The sequence below is a fragment of the Typopeltis vanoorti genome, chromosome 6 (genome assembly GCF_054136105.1).
Source record: "Typopeltis vanoorti isolate ZY-2024b chromosome 6, IOZ_Tvanoo_1.0, whole genome shotgun sequence".
Lineage (NCBI taxonomy): Eukaryota > Metazoa > Arthropoda > Arachnida > Uropygi > Thelyphonidae > Typopeltis > Typopeltis vanoorti.
The window spans coordinates 34,880,370-34,899,482 of record NC_143554.1 but is presented as its reverse complement, the minus strand read 5'-3'; the positions used below and the strand labels follow the sequence as shown (position 1 = coordinate 34,899,482).

General features: G+C 35.6%; 1 protein-coding gene across 1 annotated transcript in view; it reads right to left on the bottom strand.

Annotated features, from left to right (window-relative positions):
* The window catches only part of bor (ATPase family AAA domain containing bor), a 353,851-nt gene that overhangs the window by 254,764 nt on the left and 79,974 nt on the right, over window positions 1-19,113 (bottom strand). Inside the window, exon 4 of the mRNA XM_090394748.1 lies at window positions 10,711-10,780. Within this exon, the coding sequence (XP_090250874.1) occupies window positions 10,711-10,780 (70 nt within the window). The remainder of the gene's footprint in view (window positions 1-10,710; window positions 10,781-19,113) is intronic.

Here is a 19,113-nt window from a genome sequence, read left to right as displayed (position 1 = left end):
GACTCCAACATTATCTGATCTTATATTTCTATCTTCTAAGGCACTTTTTACGTATATCCACCTATATCTCGGCTTTACTTTTCCTGCCAACATGGCAGAAAACACTTGTTTTGCTAACCTTTCTTCTCCCATTCTGTTTAAGTGTCTTTCCTAATATCCTCGTTTTTAATATGATATTGCCACTGATGCCATCTGCGTAGGCCCCTAATCTTTCTCAGGAATTTCATATCTGTGGTCTCTATCTTCGGTCAAGTGTGTTACTTCTGACCCAGCTCTCAGATCCGTAAGTTAAAATTGGTTTGAATACTGTCTTGTATACAGCTAAGTGTTTTGACTATTTTCTCTCTTATTTAATATAAATTTATTCAGTTGACTTCCTACCATACCACCTGAGTTGATTCTGTTGTCTATTTCCATATTTAATTTACCATCTTCACTAAAAATAGTGCATAAGTAGCTGAAATGTTTTATTTGTTCTATAGGTTCTCCATTCACCAGTTGATATTTTCGATGCTTCTGCCTATTTTCATTGTCTTTCTCTTGTTATTGCTGACCTTCATATCATATTTATTACACCAGTTATTCAATTTAGTCAGGGAATCTTATAGACTTGTAGTGGATTTATTTAGAAGTATAATATCATCGCCATAAAGCAAAGAGCTGAGATTAACATTTACAATTTTGATTTCAGGTTTAATACTACTTTCCTTCATAATATGATCTATATAGATAATGAATAACAGAGGGGATAATGTACATCCTTGTCTGACCACAGATTTAATCTTAAACCATCTTCCTGTACTTCCTTCAATTCGAACTGCTGACTTACAACTCAAATAAAGACTAAGTATTGATTGATATAATGCCCCATTGACAGCATACAACTGTAGCGATTTGAATAGCTTTTTCTCTTGGAACCTTGTCATATGCCTTTTCCACATCTACAAAATTTAAATACAGATCTTTGTTATATTCTATGATTTCTCAGCTATTTGTCGTAAATTGAAAATCTGATCCTCACAGCCTCTATCTGGTCTGAATCTAGCTTGTTCTTCACCAAGCTTCTCTTCCACAATCCTTCTCAACCTTTTTTCAAGTATACTTGAATAAATCTTACCAGGAATACTCAGTAGAGAAATAAATCTGTAATTCTCTACTGAGTTTTGTTTCCCTTTTTATATATGAGTACTATGAAAGCTCTAATCCAATCATCTGGAAATCGTCCAGATAATTGGTTACAGTGGCTACACTATGCAGTGTAGCTGCTGTAAGACTTTTATACATCCAGATTGAGCATTTTTGGTTGAATATCATCTATTCCAGCTGCCTTTCCACATTTCAGGCTACTGATGTTTTTTTTCTACTTCAAGTATGGATATGAATCCTTGATTGCATGCCTGTTGAGTGTTTTTTACCATTGTGCTATCACTGATTGTTTCATTTAACAATATTTCAAAGAAATTACTCCATACATCAAGAATATCTTTTTCTCCTGTTTACGTCGCCTTTATCTTCTCTAATTCCTTTTACAGCACTCTTTCCTCCATTTCTGAGTTTTTTCAACAACCTCCATAATATCTTGCCACCTTCTTGTTATTTATTTTTTATGTTCTTACCAAACTCTTCCCATGACGTTTCTTTAGCTAGTTATACATAGTGTTTAGCTTTCTCACATTTGTCTCTGTATTCTCTAAGAGCACAAGCTGACTCATTTGCCAAGCACTTTTGATATGCTTTCTTCTTTTCCTTCACTGCCACTTTAACTTCCTGTATCTGCCATGGAGCTCTGATTTTTCTATCCTTGCAGACAACCTTGCCACATGCCTCTCTTGCTGAATCATATGTTATCTTCAGGGTTTACCACTGAATCTCCAAGGTTTGATTCCTGTTCTCAAATTTTTTCTTCAATAATGTTTGTATATATTAGTCAACAGTTCACATCTGAGTGCGTTCAAATTTTATTCACTTTAAAACTTTCTTACATGTTCTTCTTTTCAATATGAAATTCAATTTTATGCTGCTCAAGACTCAGTAATGATCACTTCCGATTTCAAATCCTCTGTACATTCTAGTGTCCTGCACCTGGAAGAAAACATTACTATCAACAATAACATAGTCAATAGGACTTTTCTTATTCCTTGCCTCTTCTCTCCATGTGAATTTGTGCACATTTTTATGTTGGAACATTGTGTTGGTAATAACCAGTCCATGTCCTGAACAGAAATCCAACAGGTATTTGCCATTATTATTAGCTTTGTTCTTTTCTCGAAATTTTCCCAAAATATTTCTGTAAGTCTGACAACCATTTCCTACTGAGTCTAATACTCTTTGATCTTGAGTTCCTTCTGTCACATGCTGCTTGAGGAAGTTGTCCTGCAACAGTTCAATAAATGCATTTTCACTCTTCTCATGAGATTCTTCTGCTACCCAATCAATATTTGGATAATTAAAGTCTTCCATTACGATTATTCTTTTATTGATCATCTTTTTTATTTGGTGATGCATTTCTTCATCACTAGCAACCGATCCACCAGGTCTGTAACAACACCCCACTATGTAATTGATCTTGTCTGATTCCACCTCACACCAGATGGCTTCAAACTCAGTGCCACATGAAATATGGTTAGTAGTAGTACTACAATCATAGGTCTCAACTCTAACTGGATTCAAATCATCCGATATCATTAATAGCACACCCCTCCTCTCATATCCTCTCTATACTTCCTAAAAATGCTGTACCCTTGATACTCGATACCAGTTAGTAGGTCTGATTCTGATATCCAGGTCTCACTAATACCTACCATCTGAGGTCGCAAATTATTGACTAAGGCAACAAAACCCTATCTTTTTTTTCTGATACTCCTAGCATTCGTGTACAGACATGATTATCTACCTGTTTGTTCTTTTGTATTGTCTTGTCTGAAGTCTGCCTGACACAGTTGGACAACTTGCAGATCTCTATTCTCTAATGCCTTACACATGTAGATATCTTTGCAAACATTTCATGGGAGGACCCATGAAATGAACTAGACGAACACAAACCCGAAATCATTTTCTCCTCATCAACATTTCCATGATCAAGCCCATTCCCATCATTACAACAGTTATATAATATTGTTGCTCTTACAGTCATATTCACATCATTCCTCCCTTTATAATTTACTTTCCCTGACTCCCTGTGTTAGGTCTCATACCAGTTATTAGTTTTTCTAGACTCCTGATACCAAAGGCATTCAGGTGTAGGCCATCGCTCTTATACAAATCCAGTCTCCCCTCAAACTCACTCCACACATCCAAAAACTCGCATTCCTTCTACACAACCTACACATTGAATCGTTTACCATCATAGCCCTTCTTCTTAATTCATTTTTATCATAAATGTTAAATTTATGATAAAAATGATTTTCACTTTCTTACTCTTCGCTCTCGCTTCTTCCAACAACCCTTTCATGTCCTCTCTCTCATACTGAACTTATCGCTAGTTAATTCATTAGTATCTACTACAACTATGATTTCATTTACTATTTTTTTGTCTGTTTTTGAATTGCTTGTGTTATATTTTTAACTTTCACTCCAGGGAAAACTCGATGCTTTAACTCGCTCATCTATAGCATGTTTTATTATAGTCACCATACCAAATAACTTCTTTCTTTTCACTAACAATGTCACTTACCTGATTTCCGTTATTTCCCGACTTACCATCGCGTTGTTGTTTCTTATTTTCCTGTTCATTTTTTTTTTCTTCCTATGCTTACTTAAACGCCTCTCAACTTTTTTGCAATTTCCCTGTCGTCTCTCTGATGATTCAACTTCGCTATTTTGGTGATTAATTCATTTTCATTAACATCCTCCATGTGTACAATAACCTCGTTAGCAGGGTTAACCTTCTTGTTCTCGACTGTGGTGCTTTTTTTAACATTACATTTCTTGCCCTTTTTTGGTGCCATTTTAAACATATACTAAATATTGAAATATCTTAATAAAAATATGTGATAAAATACTAAATACACTATAAAACACTAAAATCTACACTAGTATACTACAAAATACTAATTTTCTAAGGGAAAACACAATAAAAACAGACAAAAATCACATTCAAATACATTTCTTGCCCTTTTTTGGTGCACCATTTTAAACATATACTAAATATTGAAATATCTTAATAAAAATGTGATAACATACTAAATACACTACAAAATACTAAAATCTACACTAGTATACTACAAAACACTAAAAAACAGACAAAAATCATCACCCTTTACAGAGCACTAAATTCGCTAACCAACCACTATATATCCTCGAATTAGAAATCCAATTATATTAACAAAAATTAACATCACTTCAAATACTCATAATAACTAATATTTAGTTACATAGTACTGGGAAGACTGTACCATTAAAATCAAAATTTCTCTAAAAAAGAAAAAAAATCAAAATTCTATATTAGGATAGGGCTTTTTTGTTGTTTACTTTTTTTTTTAACCTTTATAGATAAAGAATCCTTCAAACACCAAATGAGTTGTTACCCATACAAACTTTATACCTTTTAATTACAGTTCGAATTAAAGAAATACTGCATGTTGTGCCATATTTTTCTTATTTACAGTTCTGAGCAATAAATACAAAATGTTATATTCAAGAAATGACAATCAAGGAAAAGAAGGAGTAGCCATAGTATTCAACACAAAATGCGAGGCTAATCTTCTTGAATGGCAGGCAGCCTCAAGTAGAGTGATGTGGGCAAATATTAGAATGGGAAACTGGACAATGAGACTTATTTGTACCTATGATCCCACAGAAGGCTATACAAAGGTAGAAGTGGAGGAATTTTTGAGGCTCTAGAGAAAGCTACTGACACAATGAAAAAGGAAAAGTTGGTGCTTGTTGGGGATCTAAATAGCAGAGTAGGAAATGATTGTCAGACATACAAAAATATTTTGGGAAAATTTGAAAAAAAAGAGCAAAGCTAATAATAATGGCAAATACCTGTTGGATTTCTGCTCAGAACATGGACTGGTTATTACTAACACCATGTTCCATGTGAATTTGTGCACATAAAATGTGCACAAATTCACATGGAGAGAAGAAGCAAGGAATAAGAAAAGTCTCATTGACTATGTTATTGTTGATAGTGATGTTTTCTCTCTGGTGCAGGACACCAGAGTGTACAGAGGATTTGAAATTGGAAGTGGTCACTATTTAGTCTTGAGCAGGATAAAATTGAATTTCATATTGAAAAGAATAACATGTAAGAAAGTTTTAAAGTGAATAAAAGTTGAGCAGCTCTCAGATGTGAACTAGACTAAAACACACAAAGATTAGTGAAGAAAAAATGAAAGAATTTGAGAATAGGAACCAAACCTTGGAGATTCAGTGACAAGCCTTGAAGAACACCGTGATTGATTCAGCTAGAGAGGCATGTGATGAAGTTGTCTGCAAGGATAGAAAAATTAGAACTCCATGGTGGACACAGGAAGTTAAAGAGGCAGTGAAGGAAAGGAAGAAAGCATATCAAACATTCCTGGCAAATAAGTCAGCTTGTGCTCTTAGAGAATACAGAGACAAATGTAAGAAAGCTAAACATTGTGTAAAACTAGCTAAACAAAAGTCATGGGAGGATTTTGGCAAAAACATAGAAAATAAATATCAAGAAGGTGGCAAAATATTCTGGAGGTTGTTAAAGAAGCTTAGGAATGGAGGAAAGAGTGCTGTAAAAGGAGTAAGAGATGATAAAGGCGACATGAAAATGGGAGAAAAAAAGATATCTTTGAAGTAATTACTTTGAAAAACTGCTAAATGAAACAAGCAGTGATGACAGCAAAGTGGTAAAAAAAAACACGGACCAGGCATGTAGTCAGGAATACATGTCCATACTTGAAGTAGAAAAAAGCCATCAAAGGCTTGAAATGTGGAAAGGCAGCAGGAGTAGATGATATTCGACCAGAAATGCTGAAGTATGGTGGTATAAAAGTCTTACAGTGGCTGCACTGCATAGTTCAGAATGCCTGGTCAGAGAAACGAATTCCTGGTGATTGGAGTAGAGCTCTGATAGTACCCGTATATAAAAAAGGAAATAAAACTGAATGTGAGAATTACAGATATACAGGGTGTTCGGGATAAATTGGACATTTTCGTAAGGAAAAAGAAAATCTTCTTTGTATCTATTAAATTTAATGAATTGACAAAAAAACATTACAGGCAGAGTTAATTACAATACTATCAACAAGATTTACTCAAAATAACCACCATTAGCATCGATCACAGCTTCAATTCTGCTTCGGAACCTCGAACAAGCTGATGCTACAGTCTCCCTGGGAAGGGCCGCAAAAACTGTTTTAATTTTATCCATTAACTGGGCTTTTGTATTACTGGAAGTGCGATTGGTGTCTTTTTCAACTGCGCCCCATACAAAATAATCCATGGGGTTAAGGTCTGGGGAGTTTGGAGGCCAAACATTTGGACTGGTGAAGTCGTAGAAATTTTCAGACAACCATTTTTGACTTTTCCCAGAGGTGTGGCAAGGGGCCGAATCCTGCTGCCATACATACGGCCTACCATTGGCTACCCTTGTTATCCAGGGCTTGACTACAGTTAGCAACTCCACGAACAAAGCCCGAATTCCAATGCCAGGGTTCTTCAACACCTGTTCCTGCAGATTTGCGAGGAATTCTGCTGTACGAACGCAATCAGATCGTCTGCTAGGGATCTTTCTTCTTGCTACATCCTCGTAGTCACCATTGCAAGTCTCTAGTTCATGCCTGATTGTTTTTACTGTATTCAGGGAGCATTGGGCAGCAGTCGTAATATCCTTATTTTGATGGCGGGCACGAATAATCATGATACAAGTTATTCTCTTCCATGATTCAGGTGGGTTCCAGCTATCCATCCTTTCTGACATCTTGTATATGAATGAAGAAGGGTCCAAACTTTTAAATGAAGAGAAGTGTGTGTTAATACATGTAACTTACGGAAAAATATAATTAATTATAAATATGTCAAATTTATCCCGAACACCCTGTATATCCCCGAGTGTTCCTGGTAAGATATATGCAAGTACACTTGAGGAACGATTGAGAAGAAAAGCTTGGTAAAGAACAAGCTGGATTCAGGTCAAATAGAGGCTGTCAGGATCAGATCTTCACTTTACGACAAATAGTCGAGAAAGCATGGGATTATAACAAAGATCTGTATTTAAGTTTTGTCGATTTGGAAAAGGCATATGACAATAGCCAAGAGAGAAGCTATTCAATACGCTACAGTTATATGGTGTCAATGGGGCATTATATCAAGTAATACTTAGTCTTTATTTGAGTTGTAAGTCAGCAGTTAGAATTGAAGGAAGTACAGGAAGATGGTTTAATGTTAAATCTGGTGTGAGACAAGGATGTACATTATCTCCTCTGTTATTCATTATCTATATGGATCACATTATGAAGGGAAGTGGCATTAAACATGATATCAAAATTGGAGATGTTAATGTCAGATCTTTGCTTTATGCGGACGATGTTATACTTCTAAATAAATCTGCTAGATGTCTGCAAGATTCTCTGACTAAATTGAATAACTGATGTAATAGATATGGTATGAAGGTCAGCAATAAAAAGAAAAAGACAATGAAAATAGCCAGAATCATTGAAAATGTCAACTGTGTTGTGAATGGAAAACCTGTGGAACAAGTAAAACATTTCAGCTACTTAGGCACGATTTTTAGTGAAGATGGTAAATTAAATATAGAAATAGACAACAGAATCAGCAGAGCTGGTATGGTAGGAAGTCAATTGAATAAATTCATATGAAATAAGAGAGAAAGTCGGAATACTAAATTAGCTGTATACAAGACAGTGTTCAAACCAGTTTTAACTTATGGATCTGAGAGCTGGGTCAGAAGTAAAACACTTGACCAAAGACTAGAGACCACAGATATTAGAGTCCTGAGAAAGATTAGAGGCGTGAACAGATGGCATCAATGGCAATATCATATTAAAAACGAGGATATTAGGAAAGAACTTGACACTGTCTGCATCCAGGAAGAATGTGTTAGCAGAGCTAATCTCAGGTGGTATGGTCACTTAAACAGAATGGGAGAAGAAAGATCAGCAAAACAAGTGTTCTCTGCCAGGTTGGAAGCAAAACGATCCAGAAGAAGCTCAAGATATAAGTGGATTGATACGATACAAAGTGCCTTAGATGATAGAAATATAAGATCTGATTATGTTGGAGTCTTGACAAGTAACAGACTGATTTGGAGGAAAATTGTAGATAGGAAGTTAGTAATGATGTAAATTTTTTCATGTAGTACTATCATATCCTGTACACCCCTTGAGGGTACATGGCAGGAATTTGATGATGATGATGAACGGTAACATTTTATGCCTACTGTCCATTAATCTCCATCCAATGAGGAAGCCGACCTGTTCACACAAGCTGCGGCAATCACCTTTTCTTCTATGTAAGCTGACTAATGTTAACTAAAATTTATCACTTGTGTTCTCTTCCTCATTTGCAAATAGAGGTTACCAATTATAATAACTAACTGCTGAAATGTTTAATTATTTTTGATTTTAATGGTACAGACTGCACATATTTAGTTTATTATGAAGATTTCAGTTAGTGACAATTTCTGCTAACGTAACATTTCAAAATTTAAACATTATTCTGCATTTTCATAATTTTATACTAGGTCTTTCTTACATGTTTTGCATTATTACTGTTTGCATTTGTATTTTTTTATTTATGTTTGGTTCTTGCCAATTCTTTGTGTTCTATCATAAAATGCAATTTCCCACCATTCCCTTGGTTCTGTTTCACATGATTTCTTTGGTTTTGTTTTCCCACAATTTCCTTTGCATGATTCCCACCATACACAGTTGTTGTGATGTAATGTCTTAGGAAATTCAGTTTGCTATCATAAAGGATTTGACTCTTTACTGTTTGTAATAGTGAATTTAAAATAGCTATGGTTCTAATGGGAATAAGACTTTTCCACAGTCCACTGTTGTTGTTATGTTACATCGAGTCATTTTCAACTCCTGGTGATTCTATGAGCATATGCTCTCCATTCAGATCTGTTCCTGGCCATATCTTTCAGAATTTCCAAGCACAATCCAGTTGCTTTTTCAACTCCATCCACCCATCTAATTCTTGGTCTTCCTCTTCTCCTGCTTCCATCAACAAGCATCATCATCTTCTCCAGACTATCATTTGCTCACATAATATGTCCAAAGTATGACAATTTCTTTATTCTGTCTATCACTGATTTATTGGTTTGCTTTGCAGTCCATGGTATTCTTAGTAAGCATCTCCAAACCCATAATTCAAATGCATCTATCTTCCTTCTTTCTCAGGGCCCAACTTTCACATCCATTCTGATTTTTGTTGCGAGACTAATATCTTTATCTTTAAAGATCGTGCATATATTTGTCATTGCTTTCCTTCCGAGTAATAATCTTTTTCTAACTTCTTCAGTGCAATACCCGTCTTTTTCAATTCGGGATCATAGGAGCACAAAATTGTTAACTACTTCCATTTTCTTCCCATCTACTTCAAAATCATTAAGTTCACATGTTGCCATAACTTTTGTCTTTTTGAGGTTAAGTTTAAGGCCATATTTAGCACTTTCTTCTTTAATTTTCATAATACGTTCCTCCAAATCTTCTTTGCATTCTGCTAACAAGGTGGTATCATCTGCATGCCTCAAATTATTAACATTTCTTCCACCAATTTTAATTCCAACTGAAGATCCTCCAAAATATATTCGCTGTACAAGTTAACCAGGTATGGAGATAAAATACATCCTTGTCGCACCTCTTTACCTGTTGTGAAATACTCAGTTTCTCCAAGATCTGGACAGACAGTAGATTCATTCGTAATAAAGATTCCTCAGAAGGATAATGAAATGCTCTGGTACTCCCATTGTTCTTAACACATTCCACAGTTTCACATGATCTGCAGAGTCAACAGCCTTACTATAGTGAAGGAGACAAATGTAGACTTTCTTTTGATATCCCTGTGCTCTTTCTATTATCCATCTCACACTGGTGATCTGATCTCTTGTTCTTCTGCCCTTTCAAAATTCTGTCTGTTCATCTGGCATTTCTGTCTTCATGAATGGTTCCAGTCTTTTCTGAATGATCTTAAGTAAGACTTTACTTGCATGAGAGATCAGTGCTATAGTTCTGTAATTTTTGTACTCTCTCTTGAAACTCCTTTCTTCAATAAATGTTATAAACTGATTTTTTCCATTCCCTAGGCCATGTAGTTGTGATCCAAATCCATTAACAAAGAGCTGTTAAAATTTTAACTGCCTCTTCTTAACCCCCCCCTCCTGGTGCTTTCTTATTGGATAGCTGTTGCAGTGCCCACCTCATTTCACTCTCCAGTGGTACTGGCTCCTGTGTATAATCCTGCTCTTCAAATTTCTCAGTAATTTTGGAGTCCTTTCTGTAAGAACTTCTGCATACTCTTTTCATCTTTCTTTGATGTCTGCAGCTTCTGTAAGATATCCTTTGTGATTACTTTTCAATATTATCACCTTGGTGCTGAATTTCCCTGTCAGTTTCCCACAGTCCATTACAACACATCAATTTGTTATAAAAGTGTTTGTTAGAGTCAAAGTTAATGTTTGCAAAATAAAGTAATTTAAATATCAATTATAAACATTTTTTTTTCTTTTGTAGCATAAAAAAAGAAGCAGTCTTTTAATTTGCAAACCTTTTCTTAAGGCTTCTTGTTTAGCAACTGATTCTTCTTGTCTTTTTAGATTTTCTTCATTAGCTCTTTGCTATAAAATTATTGAAATTAGTACTATAAAATGTGCATTTTGTTAAATATTCTTAATATATAGAATAATTAAAAGGTATCTTAATATTAAATACGTAACACTTCACCATAAAGTCTCAGCATTTAATCTGAAGTGTTTCTAGATACTATCATTTCTTCTATAATACGACAGATATGTTCTAAAAAATCATAGCATTATAGAATTTTGTACAATAAAAATAACAAATCTTATGAGAAAAATGGGGATGTGGCAGAACAATCAAAATCTATACCCTCATAATACTGTACACTAAAAAATAAATAAAATAAATAACAATAATAACAAATACAATAAAAACGCTACTATAGTTTTAAACATCTTTATTTCCCTAATAAATAAAGAAATTCAGTACTACAATAAAACTATATATTTTTTTTAAGAAGTTACAATGCAGGCTAATATTAACTACAATACATTTAATATTTCCAATATTCGGCAAAAGCCAAATTGCCATCATCAGAGAACACAGCACACTGACATGTGAAGAATGAAGCTGAAACATGGCAATCGAAAGTGGGTCTTAAGTCCTAGCGGACTAAAATTAAAATGTAGACTAATATATTAACTAAAATAAATTTAATTAATACTTCAATATTTGGGCAAAGTCAAACTGTCATCATCAGGGAACAAAATATAATAAGATATAAGATAGGTGCATGCAGACACTTCACTAAGCAATGAAGAAGCATGTAAACTGAGAGTAGGCCAGAAGTCCTAAACAGTGTCTCCTAGTGGGCTAAATTGGGCATCCTTGGCTGTTGTGGCTGAAATCAAGTACAGAAGTTGAGTGCTTCCCAAATCTGGGACAACTTCATACAACATGTTCAGGTTTGGATAGTTTCTTAAGGCTGAGATAGATTCAAGAAATAATCTCTCATATTTATATATGCTATAGTAAAGTATAGTGGCCTTCTTCCAGTGTTTAATCCTGTGCTGTCCAATGCGTGGTCAGCAAGTCTTGAGTGGCTGTGGTGGAAACAGATATAGGTCCTGTCCAGTGATACTGATGTTGGCTGTCCTGCCTGTTTGGCAAATGTAGGATAGTTTACGATTACAAGGACGCTGGTACACATCTGGCAGGTTAGGAACTATGGGTATTTGGTGGATCAGATAAGAGATACCAATTTTTTGTATGGTCTGTATGGTCATTTTATATGGTGGCAACCCATAATAAGGTTGTATTTTTTTTTTAATATTTTAACTAGGTTTTCAGATGTGCCTCCAACATATCGAATGGTGATAGCTTTAGTGTAGTCTCTATTCTGGAGAGAAGTGCAGTTTTGGGGTTTTAATATTTTTTGAATATGGCGACAACTGTAGCCATTAGTTAAAGTTTTGCAAATGTGGTCAACTTCATTGGAGAGAGCACTATTTATCAGAACTAATTAATTTTACCCTGTTATACAGGCTTTTAATAATCCCATACTGTTGGGAGAGGGTGATGTGTGACTTTGTGAATATGTGTGTAAATGTAGTGTGTATGTTTTCTGTACACAGAGAATGCTAGGAACCATCAGGACGGCATGCAATTAAAGTCCAAGAAGGAGAAAGTGTTATTTTCTTTTTCTAAGGTGAACTAGATCCTGGAATGCTGGTTGTTTAGATGTGTTAAAAGAATGTTGGGAGCATTCAGGCTACATAGTCAAATGGAGACCACATCATCAACAATGCAGAGCCAAACAGTGATGTACCGTACTTTTTGGACCATAAGACACACCTTTTTACGTTGAGAAATCGACTTAGAATTGGGATGCACCTTATGGTATGAAGGTAGGTGATGTCTTGCATTCCGATGTTGTCAATGAGAGCCAAACACTTGTCTCGCTGCACATGTGGGAATCCTCAATTTACATACAAAAACTTTACCACCGTCAATAATAGTTAGTGGGCAAGTGTATGCAGATTTGAATGGAAGAGATAATTATTAAGTCTTTCAAAAAAAAACTTAATTCATAAATTGGGAATATTTTTATACAATAATTTTTTTTTCTAAAAATTGTCTCATAAATTTGGGATGCATCTTATTGTCCAAAAAATATGATATGTGAGGCAGAGTTTAAAGCTTTCTCTTCAAAAGTTTGCATGAGGTAATTAGCCGGTGGAGGGAAAGCAGAGAGCCCATGGCTGACCCCCCCATTTGTAGAATTTTCCTTGCCAAATGAAATAGCCTGACTTCAAAATTAGGCTTATCTTTAGGTGTTTAAGTGGGACATTGATGAACAGAGAAGACATCAAAACTGACCATAATGTGTGTGTTGGAGTGTGAAGATTTCTATGCTGGTTTTAAAGTGGGCTGAGTTTTTCATGTGATTGGTTTAGGTTTTATTGGTGAAAGAACAGCCTGCACCATAAAGAAGGTTACAACAATACATAAATAGTCAAAGATACATACTATTTACTAATTTATGTACGAAAATTAAGTTAAGCAATGCAGTATTTTCATATTCCAAGGTTATAGCAATACACAAGGCCAAAAGAAATTAGTAAACAATATTGATGCACAAAAATTAAGTTCAGCATACAGTATCTACATATAAGCAAAATTACAAAAGATCACAGTAATACACAAGGTCAAAGGCTACAGCAGTATATAAACACTAAAAGATAAACAAGTAAATAATATGTGCAAAAATTAAGTTAAACAATGCAATATCTACATATAAATAAAATTAAAGCAAAGTTACAGAAGTACATAAACAGTCAAAGAAAAATTAGTAAATAATATGTATGTACAAAAATGAAGTTAAGCAATACAGTATCTACATATAAACAAATTTACAGTCAAATGTGTTTGTACAAATTACTTATTTATAAAAGATTAAATATTCATGCACTCTGAGTCTGATAAGATCTGCCTGAGTGTATATGGCTTGGCTAGACAGGTAAAAATTTCATTCCTCTCTCATGTAACATGCTGGCATTCCACCAGAATATGACAAATAGTAAGACGATATAAGTAAGTAGATGTAAATAGTAAGAAGATGAAATAGTATTGCATTTTCACACACAAGAGGATCATCGACTCTCAGTAAATAAGAAGGTGTAAGATGAGTGTGACCTATGTGGAGCCTAGAAAGAACAACTTCCTCTCTTCTCTTTCTATGTTGACTAGAATGCCAATGCTTAATTTCAGGCCTAATGTCATATAATTTTTTTGTCAATGCTTCCTGCCATGATGACTGCCATTGAGCAATTAGCTTTCATCTTATAAACTGTCTGTATTCTGTATATGATACTGTCAAACAGTATGTGGAGAAAGAATGAGCTGATCTAGTAGATACATCTGCAGTTTCATTTTCCTTAATTCCAATGTAGCTGGGAATCCAGCACAACCTATCATCCAAATTAAGGGGTTTTGTTTTGTACAACAGGTGTAACACCTCATACAGAACTGGATGTGGATTATACATAGGAAAGGAGATAGCCTGTAAAGAGCTCAATGTGTCTATAGAAATTACACAATTTTGGTAGCAGTTTTTTTTTATGTGCAAAGTGAAAGCTGAATGACATTGAACCTGTGCTGTATAATTACTGCAATCAGATGGAATCTGGTTGGAGACAGTAATGTCAGGAAACACAGCAGCACAGTCAACACAGGTGTCAGTTCTTAAGTCATCAGTATAGATGGGCAAGAAATCAGAGTGGGCTGCTCTGTGTGCATTAAACAAATGCAGGTAGACAGATGGAGTATGAGATTTTTGTAGTTGACAAAGTGAGAGGTTGCAGGATGGAGTGTGAATGTGCCATGGAAGGATGCTGTTATATTTGGTGTAGGCAATATTGTCAATATTCATGCCAACAGCTTGCATAGCCAGCCTAGCTGGCTGAGTGCTTAACGTATCCACTCTCCAGCCAAAAGGCTGCAGGTTCAAATCCCGCCGTGGGTATGGATGTTTGTGATTGTCTGTGGAAATACTATTGGTGGTGTTGGCGTAGTTAGTGGATTGAGTGGTCGAGACAGAGTTGTACAGCAGGTGCCTTCCCTTGAGGAGCCCTTGGATTCCCTGGAGATGTCAAATAATAATAATAATAGTCTCTTTAACACACATATCAAAAGGATGTATGGCAGTCTGACATGAATACTGAATTTCCCAATGCAGACAAAAGAGACTAGTCCATGTAGGATAATCTGGAAGAGACTATCTTTTTGGCATAATTAAGAGAACTATTTCCATCTAAGTGATAGAGCCTGTTCATTTGCTTCAACATAAAGACTTTGAAGGAGTGATGTGTGCAAGGCACCAGTAGCTACCTGTATACTCTGATGATGGATGGGATCCAACCATCACAGGTTATTCTGCCTTGCAGAAGCATAGACTTGAGACCTATGATCCAGCTCGGCACGTATAAATGCACAATAAAGATTAAAAAAATGAAGATTGATCTGCACCCCATTCAGTAGAGGATAGAGTGTGAAGGAGATTCAATGTGCTCTTGCACTTTTCCTTTAGTTGACAAATGTGTGCAAGGAATGTAATTTTTCAGTTAGAGATGAGTCCCAAGAACTTGGCTTCTGTTGATACTGAAATAACAGTTCATCCCATTCTTAATTCAGGATCAAGAGTGAAGAGTGCATTTTCGACAGAAGTCTACACAGACACTTTTTTCTGTTGAAAACCTGAACCTATTACTAAGAGACCATAGAGAAACATGATCAATTGCTTGCTGAAGTTGTCTTTCAATTACCCTCATGTTACAAGAGAGTGACAGTAAATTGTAAAGCTATCAACATATGAGCAATGCCTACAGTGGAAGAAAGCTGTTCAGTGATTGAGTTAACTTTGATAGAAAAAAGTATCATACTTAAAATAGAGCCTTGGGGAACAACCTATTCTTAATGATATGGATGAGACAGTGTACTTCCCACTCTAACTTAGAAAGTTCACCCAGATAGCAAGTTTTTAATAAATACAGGAAGGCATCCTCCAAGAACTAAGTTATTGATATCTTTAAATATACCATATCTCCAGGCTGTATCATAAGCATTTTCCATGTCAAAGAAAACTGAAACCAGATGTTCTTGATTCAGGAATGCATCTCTTATACAAGTTTCTCAACAAACCAAATGGTCTAAAGTTGAACAATGTGTACAAAAGCCACATTGTGTATTGGAGAGAAGATCGTTGCTTTCTAAATACCAGAGAAGTCTGGAATTAACCATTTTCTGTAATATCTTACAAAGACAACTGGTCAGACCAATATGTCAATAATTATTTGCTTGTGTTGGATCCTTCCATGATTTTGAAATAGCAATAACAACTGACTTATGCCAAGAATCTGGAAACTCTTCCGCTGCAAGTATTAAGAGAAGGAGATCCACAGAAGATAATAGTAGATGTTTTATCATTTCATAATGGATGTCATCAGGCCATTCTGCACTAGGGTAAAACATTAAAAGATCTTTTTAGTTCCTCCTTGACAAATGGGTGATTGCATGGCTCAAGCCCACCGGTAGAAAAATTTAGCCTTTATTTCTCTTGCTGCTCTTTCAGTATTAAAAATTCAGAAGGATATGAAGTGTTGTTGAGATTCTGGCAAAATTTTCTCCCAAATTTTCTGCAACAGCTCTGGGATCAGCAATAACATTTCTATTATGGTCTAAGGAAGACAAATAGTGTTCTATATTACCTTTCATTTTCCAGATTTTATCCCATACAATTTTTGATATGGTCATTTGATTAACTGATGAAGTAAACTGGATCCAAGATTGTTTTTGACCCTAATGTGTCACATAATGTACTATGTTCCGAGCACTATTAAAAGCTATTAAGTTTCATGTGGAGGGTATCTACAAAATATACCTCATGCTCTGTTTTGATTTTTTTTTTTTTTTTTTTTGGCTGTTCTGGCATTCTGGGTTCAATCAAGTCTTTGTATAGAGTGAAAATTAAGATGATGTTGCTGGTTGGACAATGCAGTCTGTTACATACTTTACTGCTTCATTGATATGTGTTTGACTAGAGGTATCAGCATTAAATTTTTAAAACATGGGAAAAAATGTTCCAATCAGCCTGGTCCATTTTCCATATGGGGCATCCATGAAGGGGGAACATAGTTCCTATGAAGACATTGTGCAAGAACAGGAAAGTGATCACTTCCATATATGTTTTCTTTGACGTCGCGCGTTAGCAGTGGAAGAATGGAAAGGGAGCAGATTGTAAGATCGATTGCAGAATATGAGCAGGTAGGCATATGGAAGAAAGTATTGGGTCCATTATTCAAAAGGAAGAGGTCAATATCGTCAAAGATTCTTTCAATCATTCATCCTCATCTATTTATGTTGGCACTACCCCAGAGAGTATTGTGACCTTTAAAGTCACCCATCAGAAATATGGGTTAAGACAGTTGTAAGATAAGGTTATCAAGATTAATTTCATTTAACTCAGCACTCAGTAGTAAATAAATTGAACATACCATAATAAGGAAATCCCATGAATAGGCAAACCACTACTGCTTCCAGAGCAGTATTAAGTTGGACATGATGGAAAGGAGTATGACTGCCCACTAGGATAGCTACTCCTCCATAAGCAGACCACCACCAGTTCTGTTCTTGTGTACAACAGTGAAATTCCATGAGATAGGATCCTCATTGGGTCTTAAATATGTTTCCTGTAGACAGAAACAGAAATATTTGTGTTTCTGCAAAAAAAAAAAAAAAAAAAAAAAAATCTGGATATCATCAGTATTCTGGCAAAATGCATGACATTTCCATTATAAAAATTTTCCTATTGTTTTGTCTTTATAGACTTGTCTGGTTTTTGGGAGGTTGAGAGCTTACCATTATCAGGTTTATATTTATCAACTGTTTCTGGAAAGTATTGATGGTCAGTATCCATATCTTTCTATGGTAAAATATTCAACATGTGATGTGTCAGGGTCAGTTGGTAAGTTTAATTTACTTTCAGTGGATACTAAAGTATCCATTATTTGTATGGCGGTGGCTGGTGGTTTATCTCTAAATGGGATCTTTGCCATAAGTTTTTTTTTTTTTTTTTGACAAATGGGTTCTCATTGACTGTAACCATTTTTGGAGTTATCTCTGGAGTAAGACTGTAGACCATGCGATTGATGCGCTCAACACTCGCAATCATAAAGTTCAGGAATGGTGAAATTATCAGACAGTGGAATAAACATACGAGTTTGAGTTGAGGTTGACATTTTCTCAATTGTTACCTTCTCAGCATCAGAGAATCTCAGAGCAAGTGTAGTAGTGACTAGCTTCCTTTTTGCATCCTGATATGATATATTGTGTTCTGTTTTAATTTTTTTTTTGTTTCTTTTTCATCTTTCCACTTCTGACATGCACGAGAGTAAGCTGGATTATCTCCCTGACAGTTAACACATTTAACATATATACAAACAGAAGCAGGCAAAATAGACGTAAAAATAATAACACATTTAGCTTTTTTTTTGCAGAGCAAGATTTATTATCATGCTCTTTACTATCACATCAGGCGCAGATGGTAGAGCCATGATGGGCAGTTTGGGCATGCCCATCTTTCTGACATTTAAGGCATCTTAGTGGATTAGGGATGTCGTACATTCTAACAGGACAGTTGAGATACCCTGCTTTTATAGAAGTTGGAGGCTTAGGGGCTATCAAAAGTAGAGATGATAATCATGGTTGAAACCAGGTGACCATTCCTACATATCATGTAGATAAGTGATATCAGAATGGGATCTCCCTGATGAGAAGATATGTTCAGAGCTTAAAGATCAGGGAGTGGCAGGTATGAGGCTCATCTACAAGAATTGAGTGTTTTATGAGGTGTTACTGCAATTGATATTCATCAACCCATTGGTGTTGCTGCCAGTAGTTTCTTGGAATGTTGCTGACAATATGTTTCCACAAGGATATCATCAGAACAGTTTTATGAGATCCTGTCAGTTCTAAACCCTTTTGAATAAAGGGTGACTTTTTCTTTATTGGCTTTTCACCTGTTGCATGGATGATCAAAAACACTGATACATTTATATGAGTATTATATATCTTTTGTTTCTTACTTCTGTTACCAAACACTGTATCTATGGTATCAGTACTTGGTTGGGACTTTGTTAAGGCTCCTGAAATGTTGGAGGATGATGAATTCATGCTCATGGAATTTCTGGTTTGGTGCCAATGCTCCCCACCATGGAGCCACACATGGACATCCACTGACCGGCAAGCAATGACTGCTCTCAAGAGTGGAACGTCACTGCTACCCCCAGATGCTATACCAGCACCACAGCAAGCCTTCGATTCCAACCCCAGACCACGGAGTGAGAGTTGCAATACCGTTGATCCTTACAGGTAA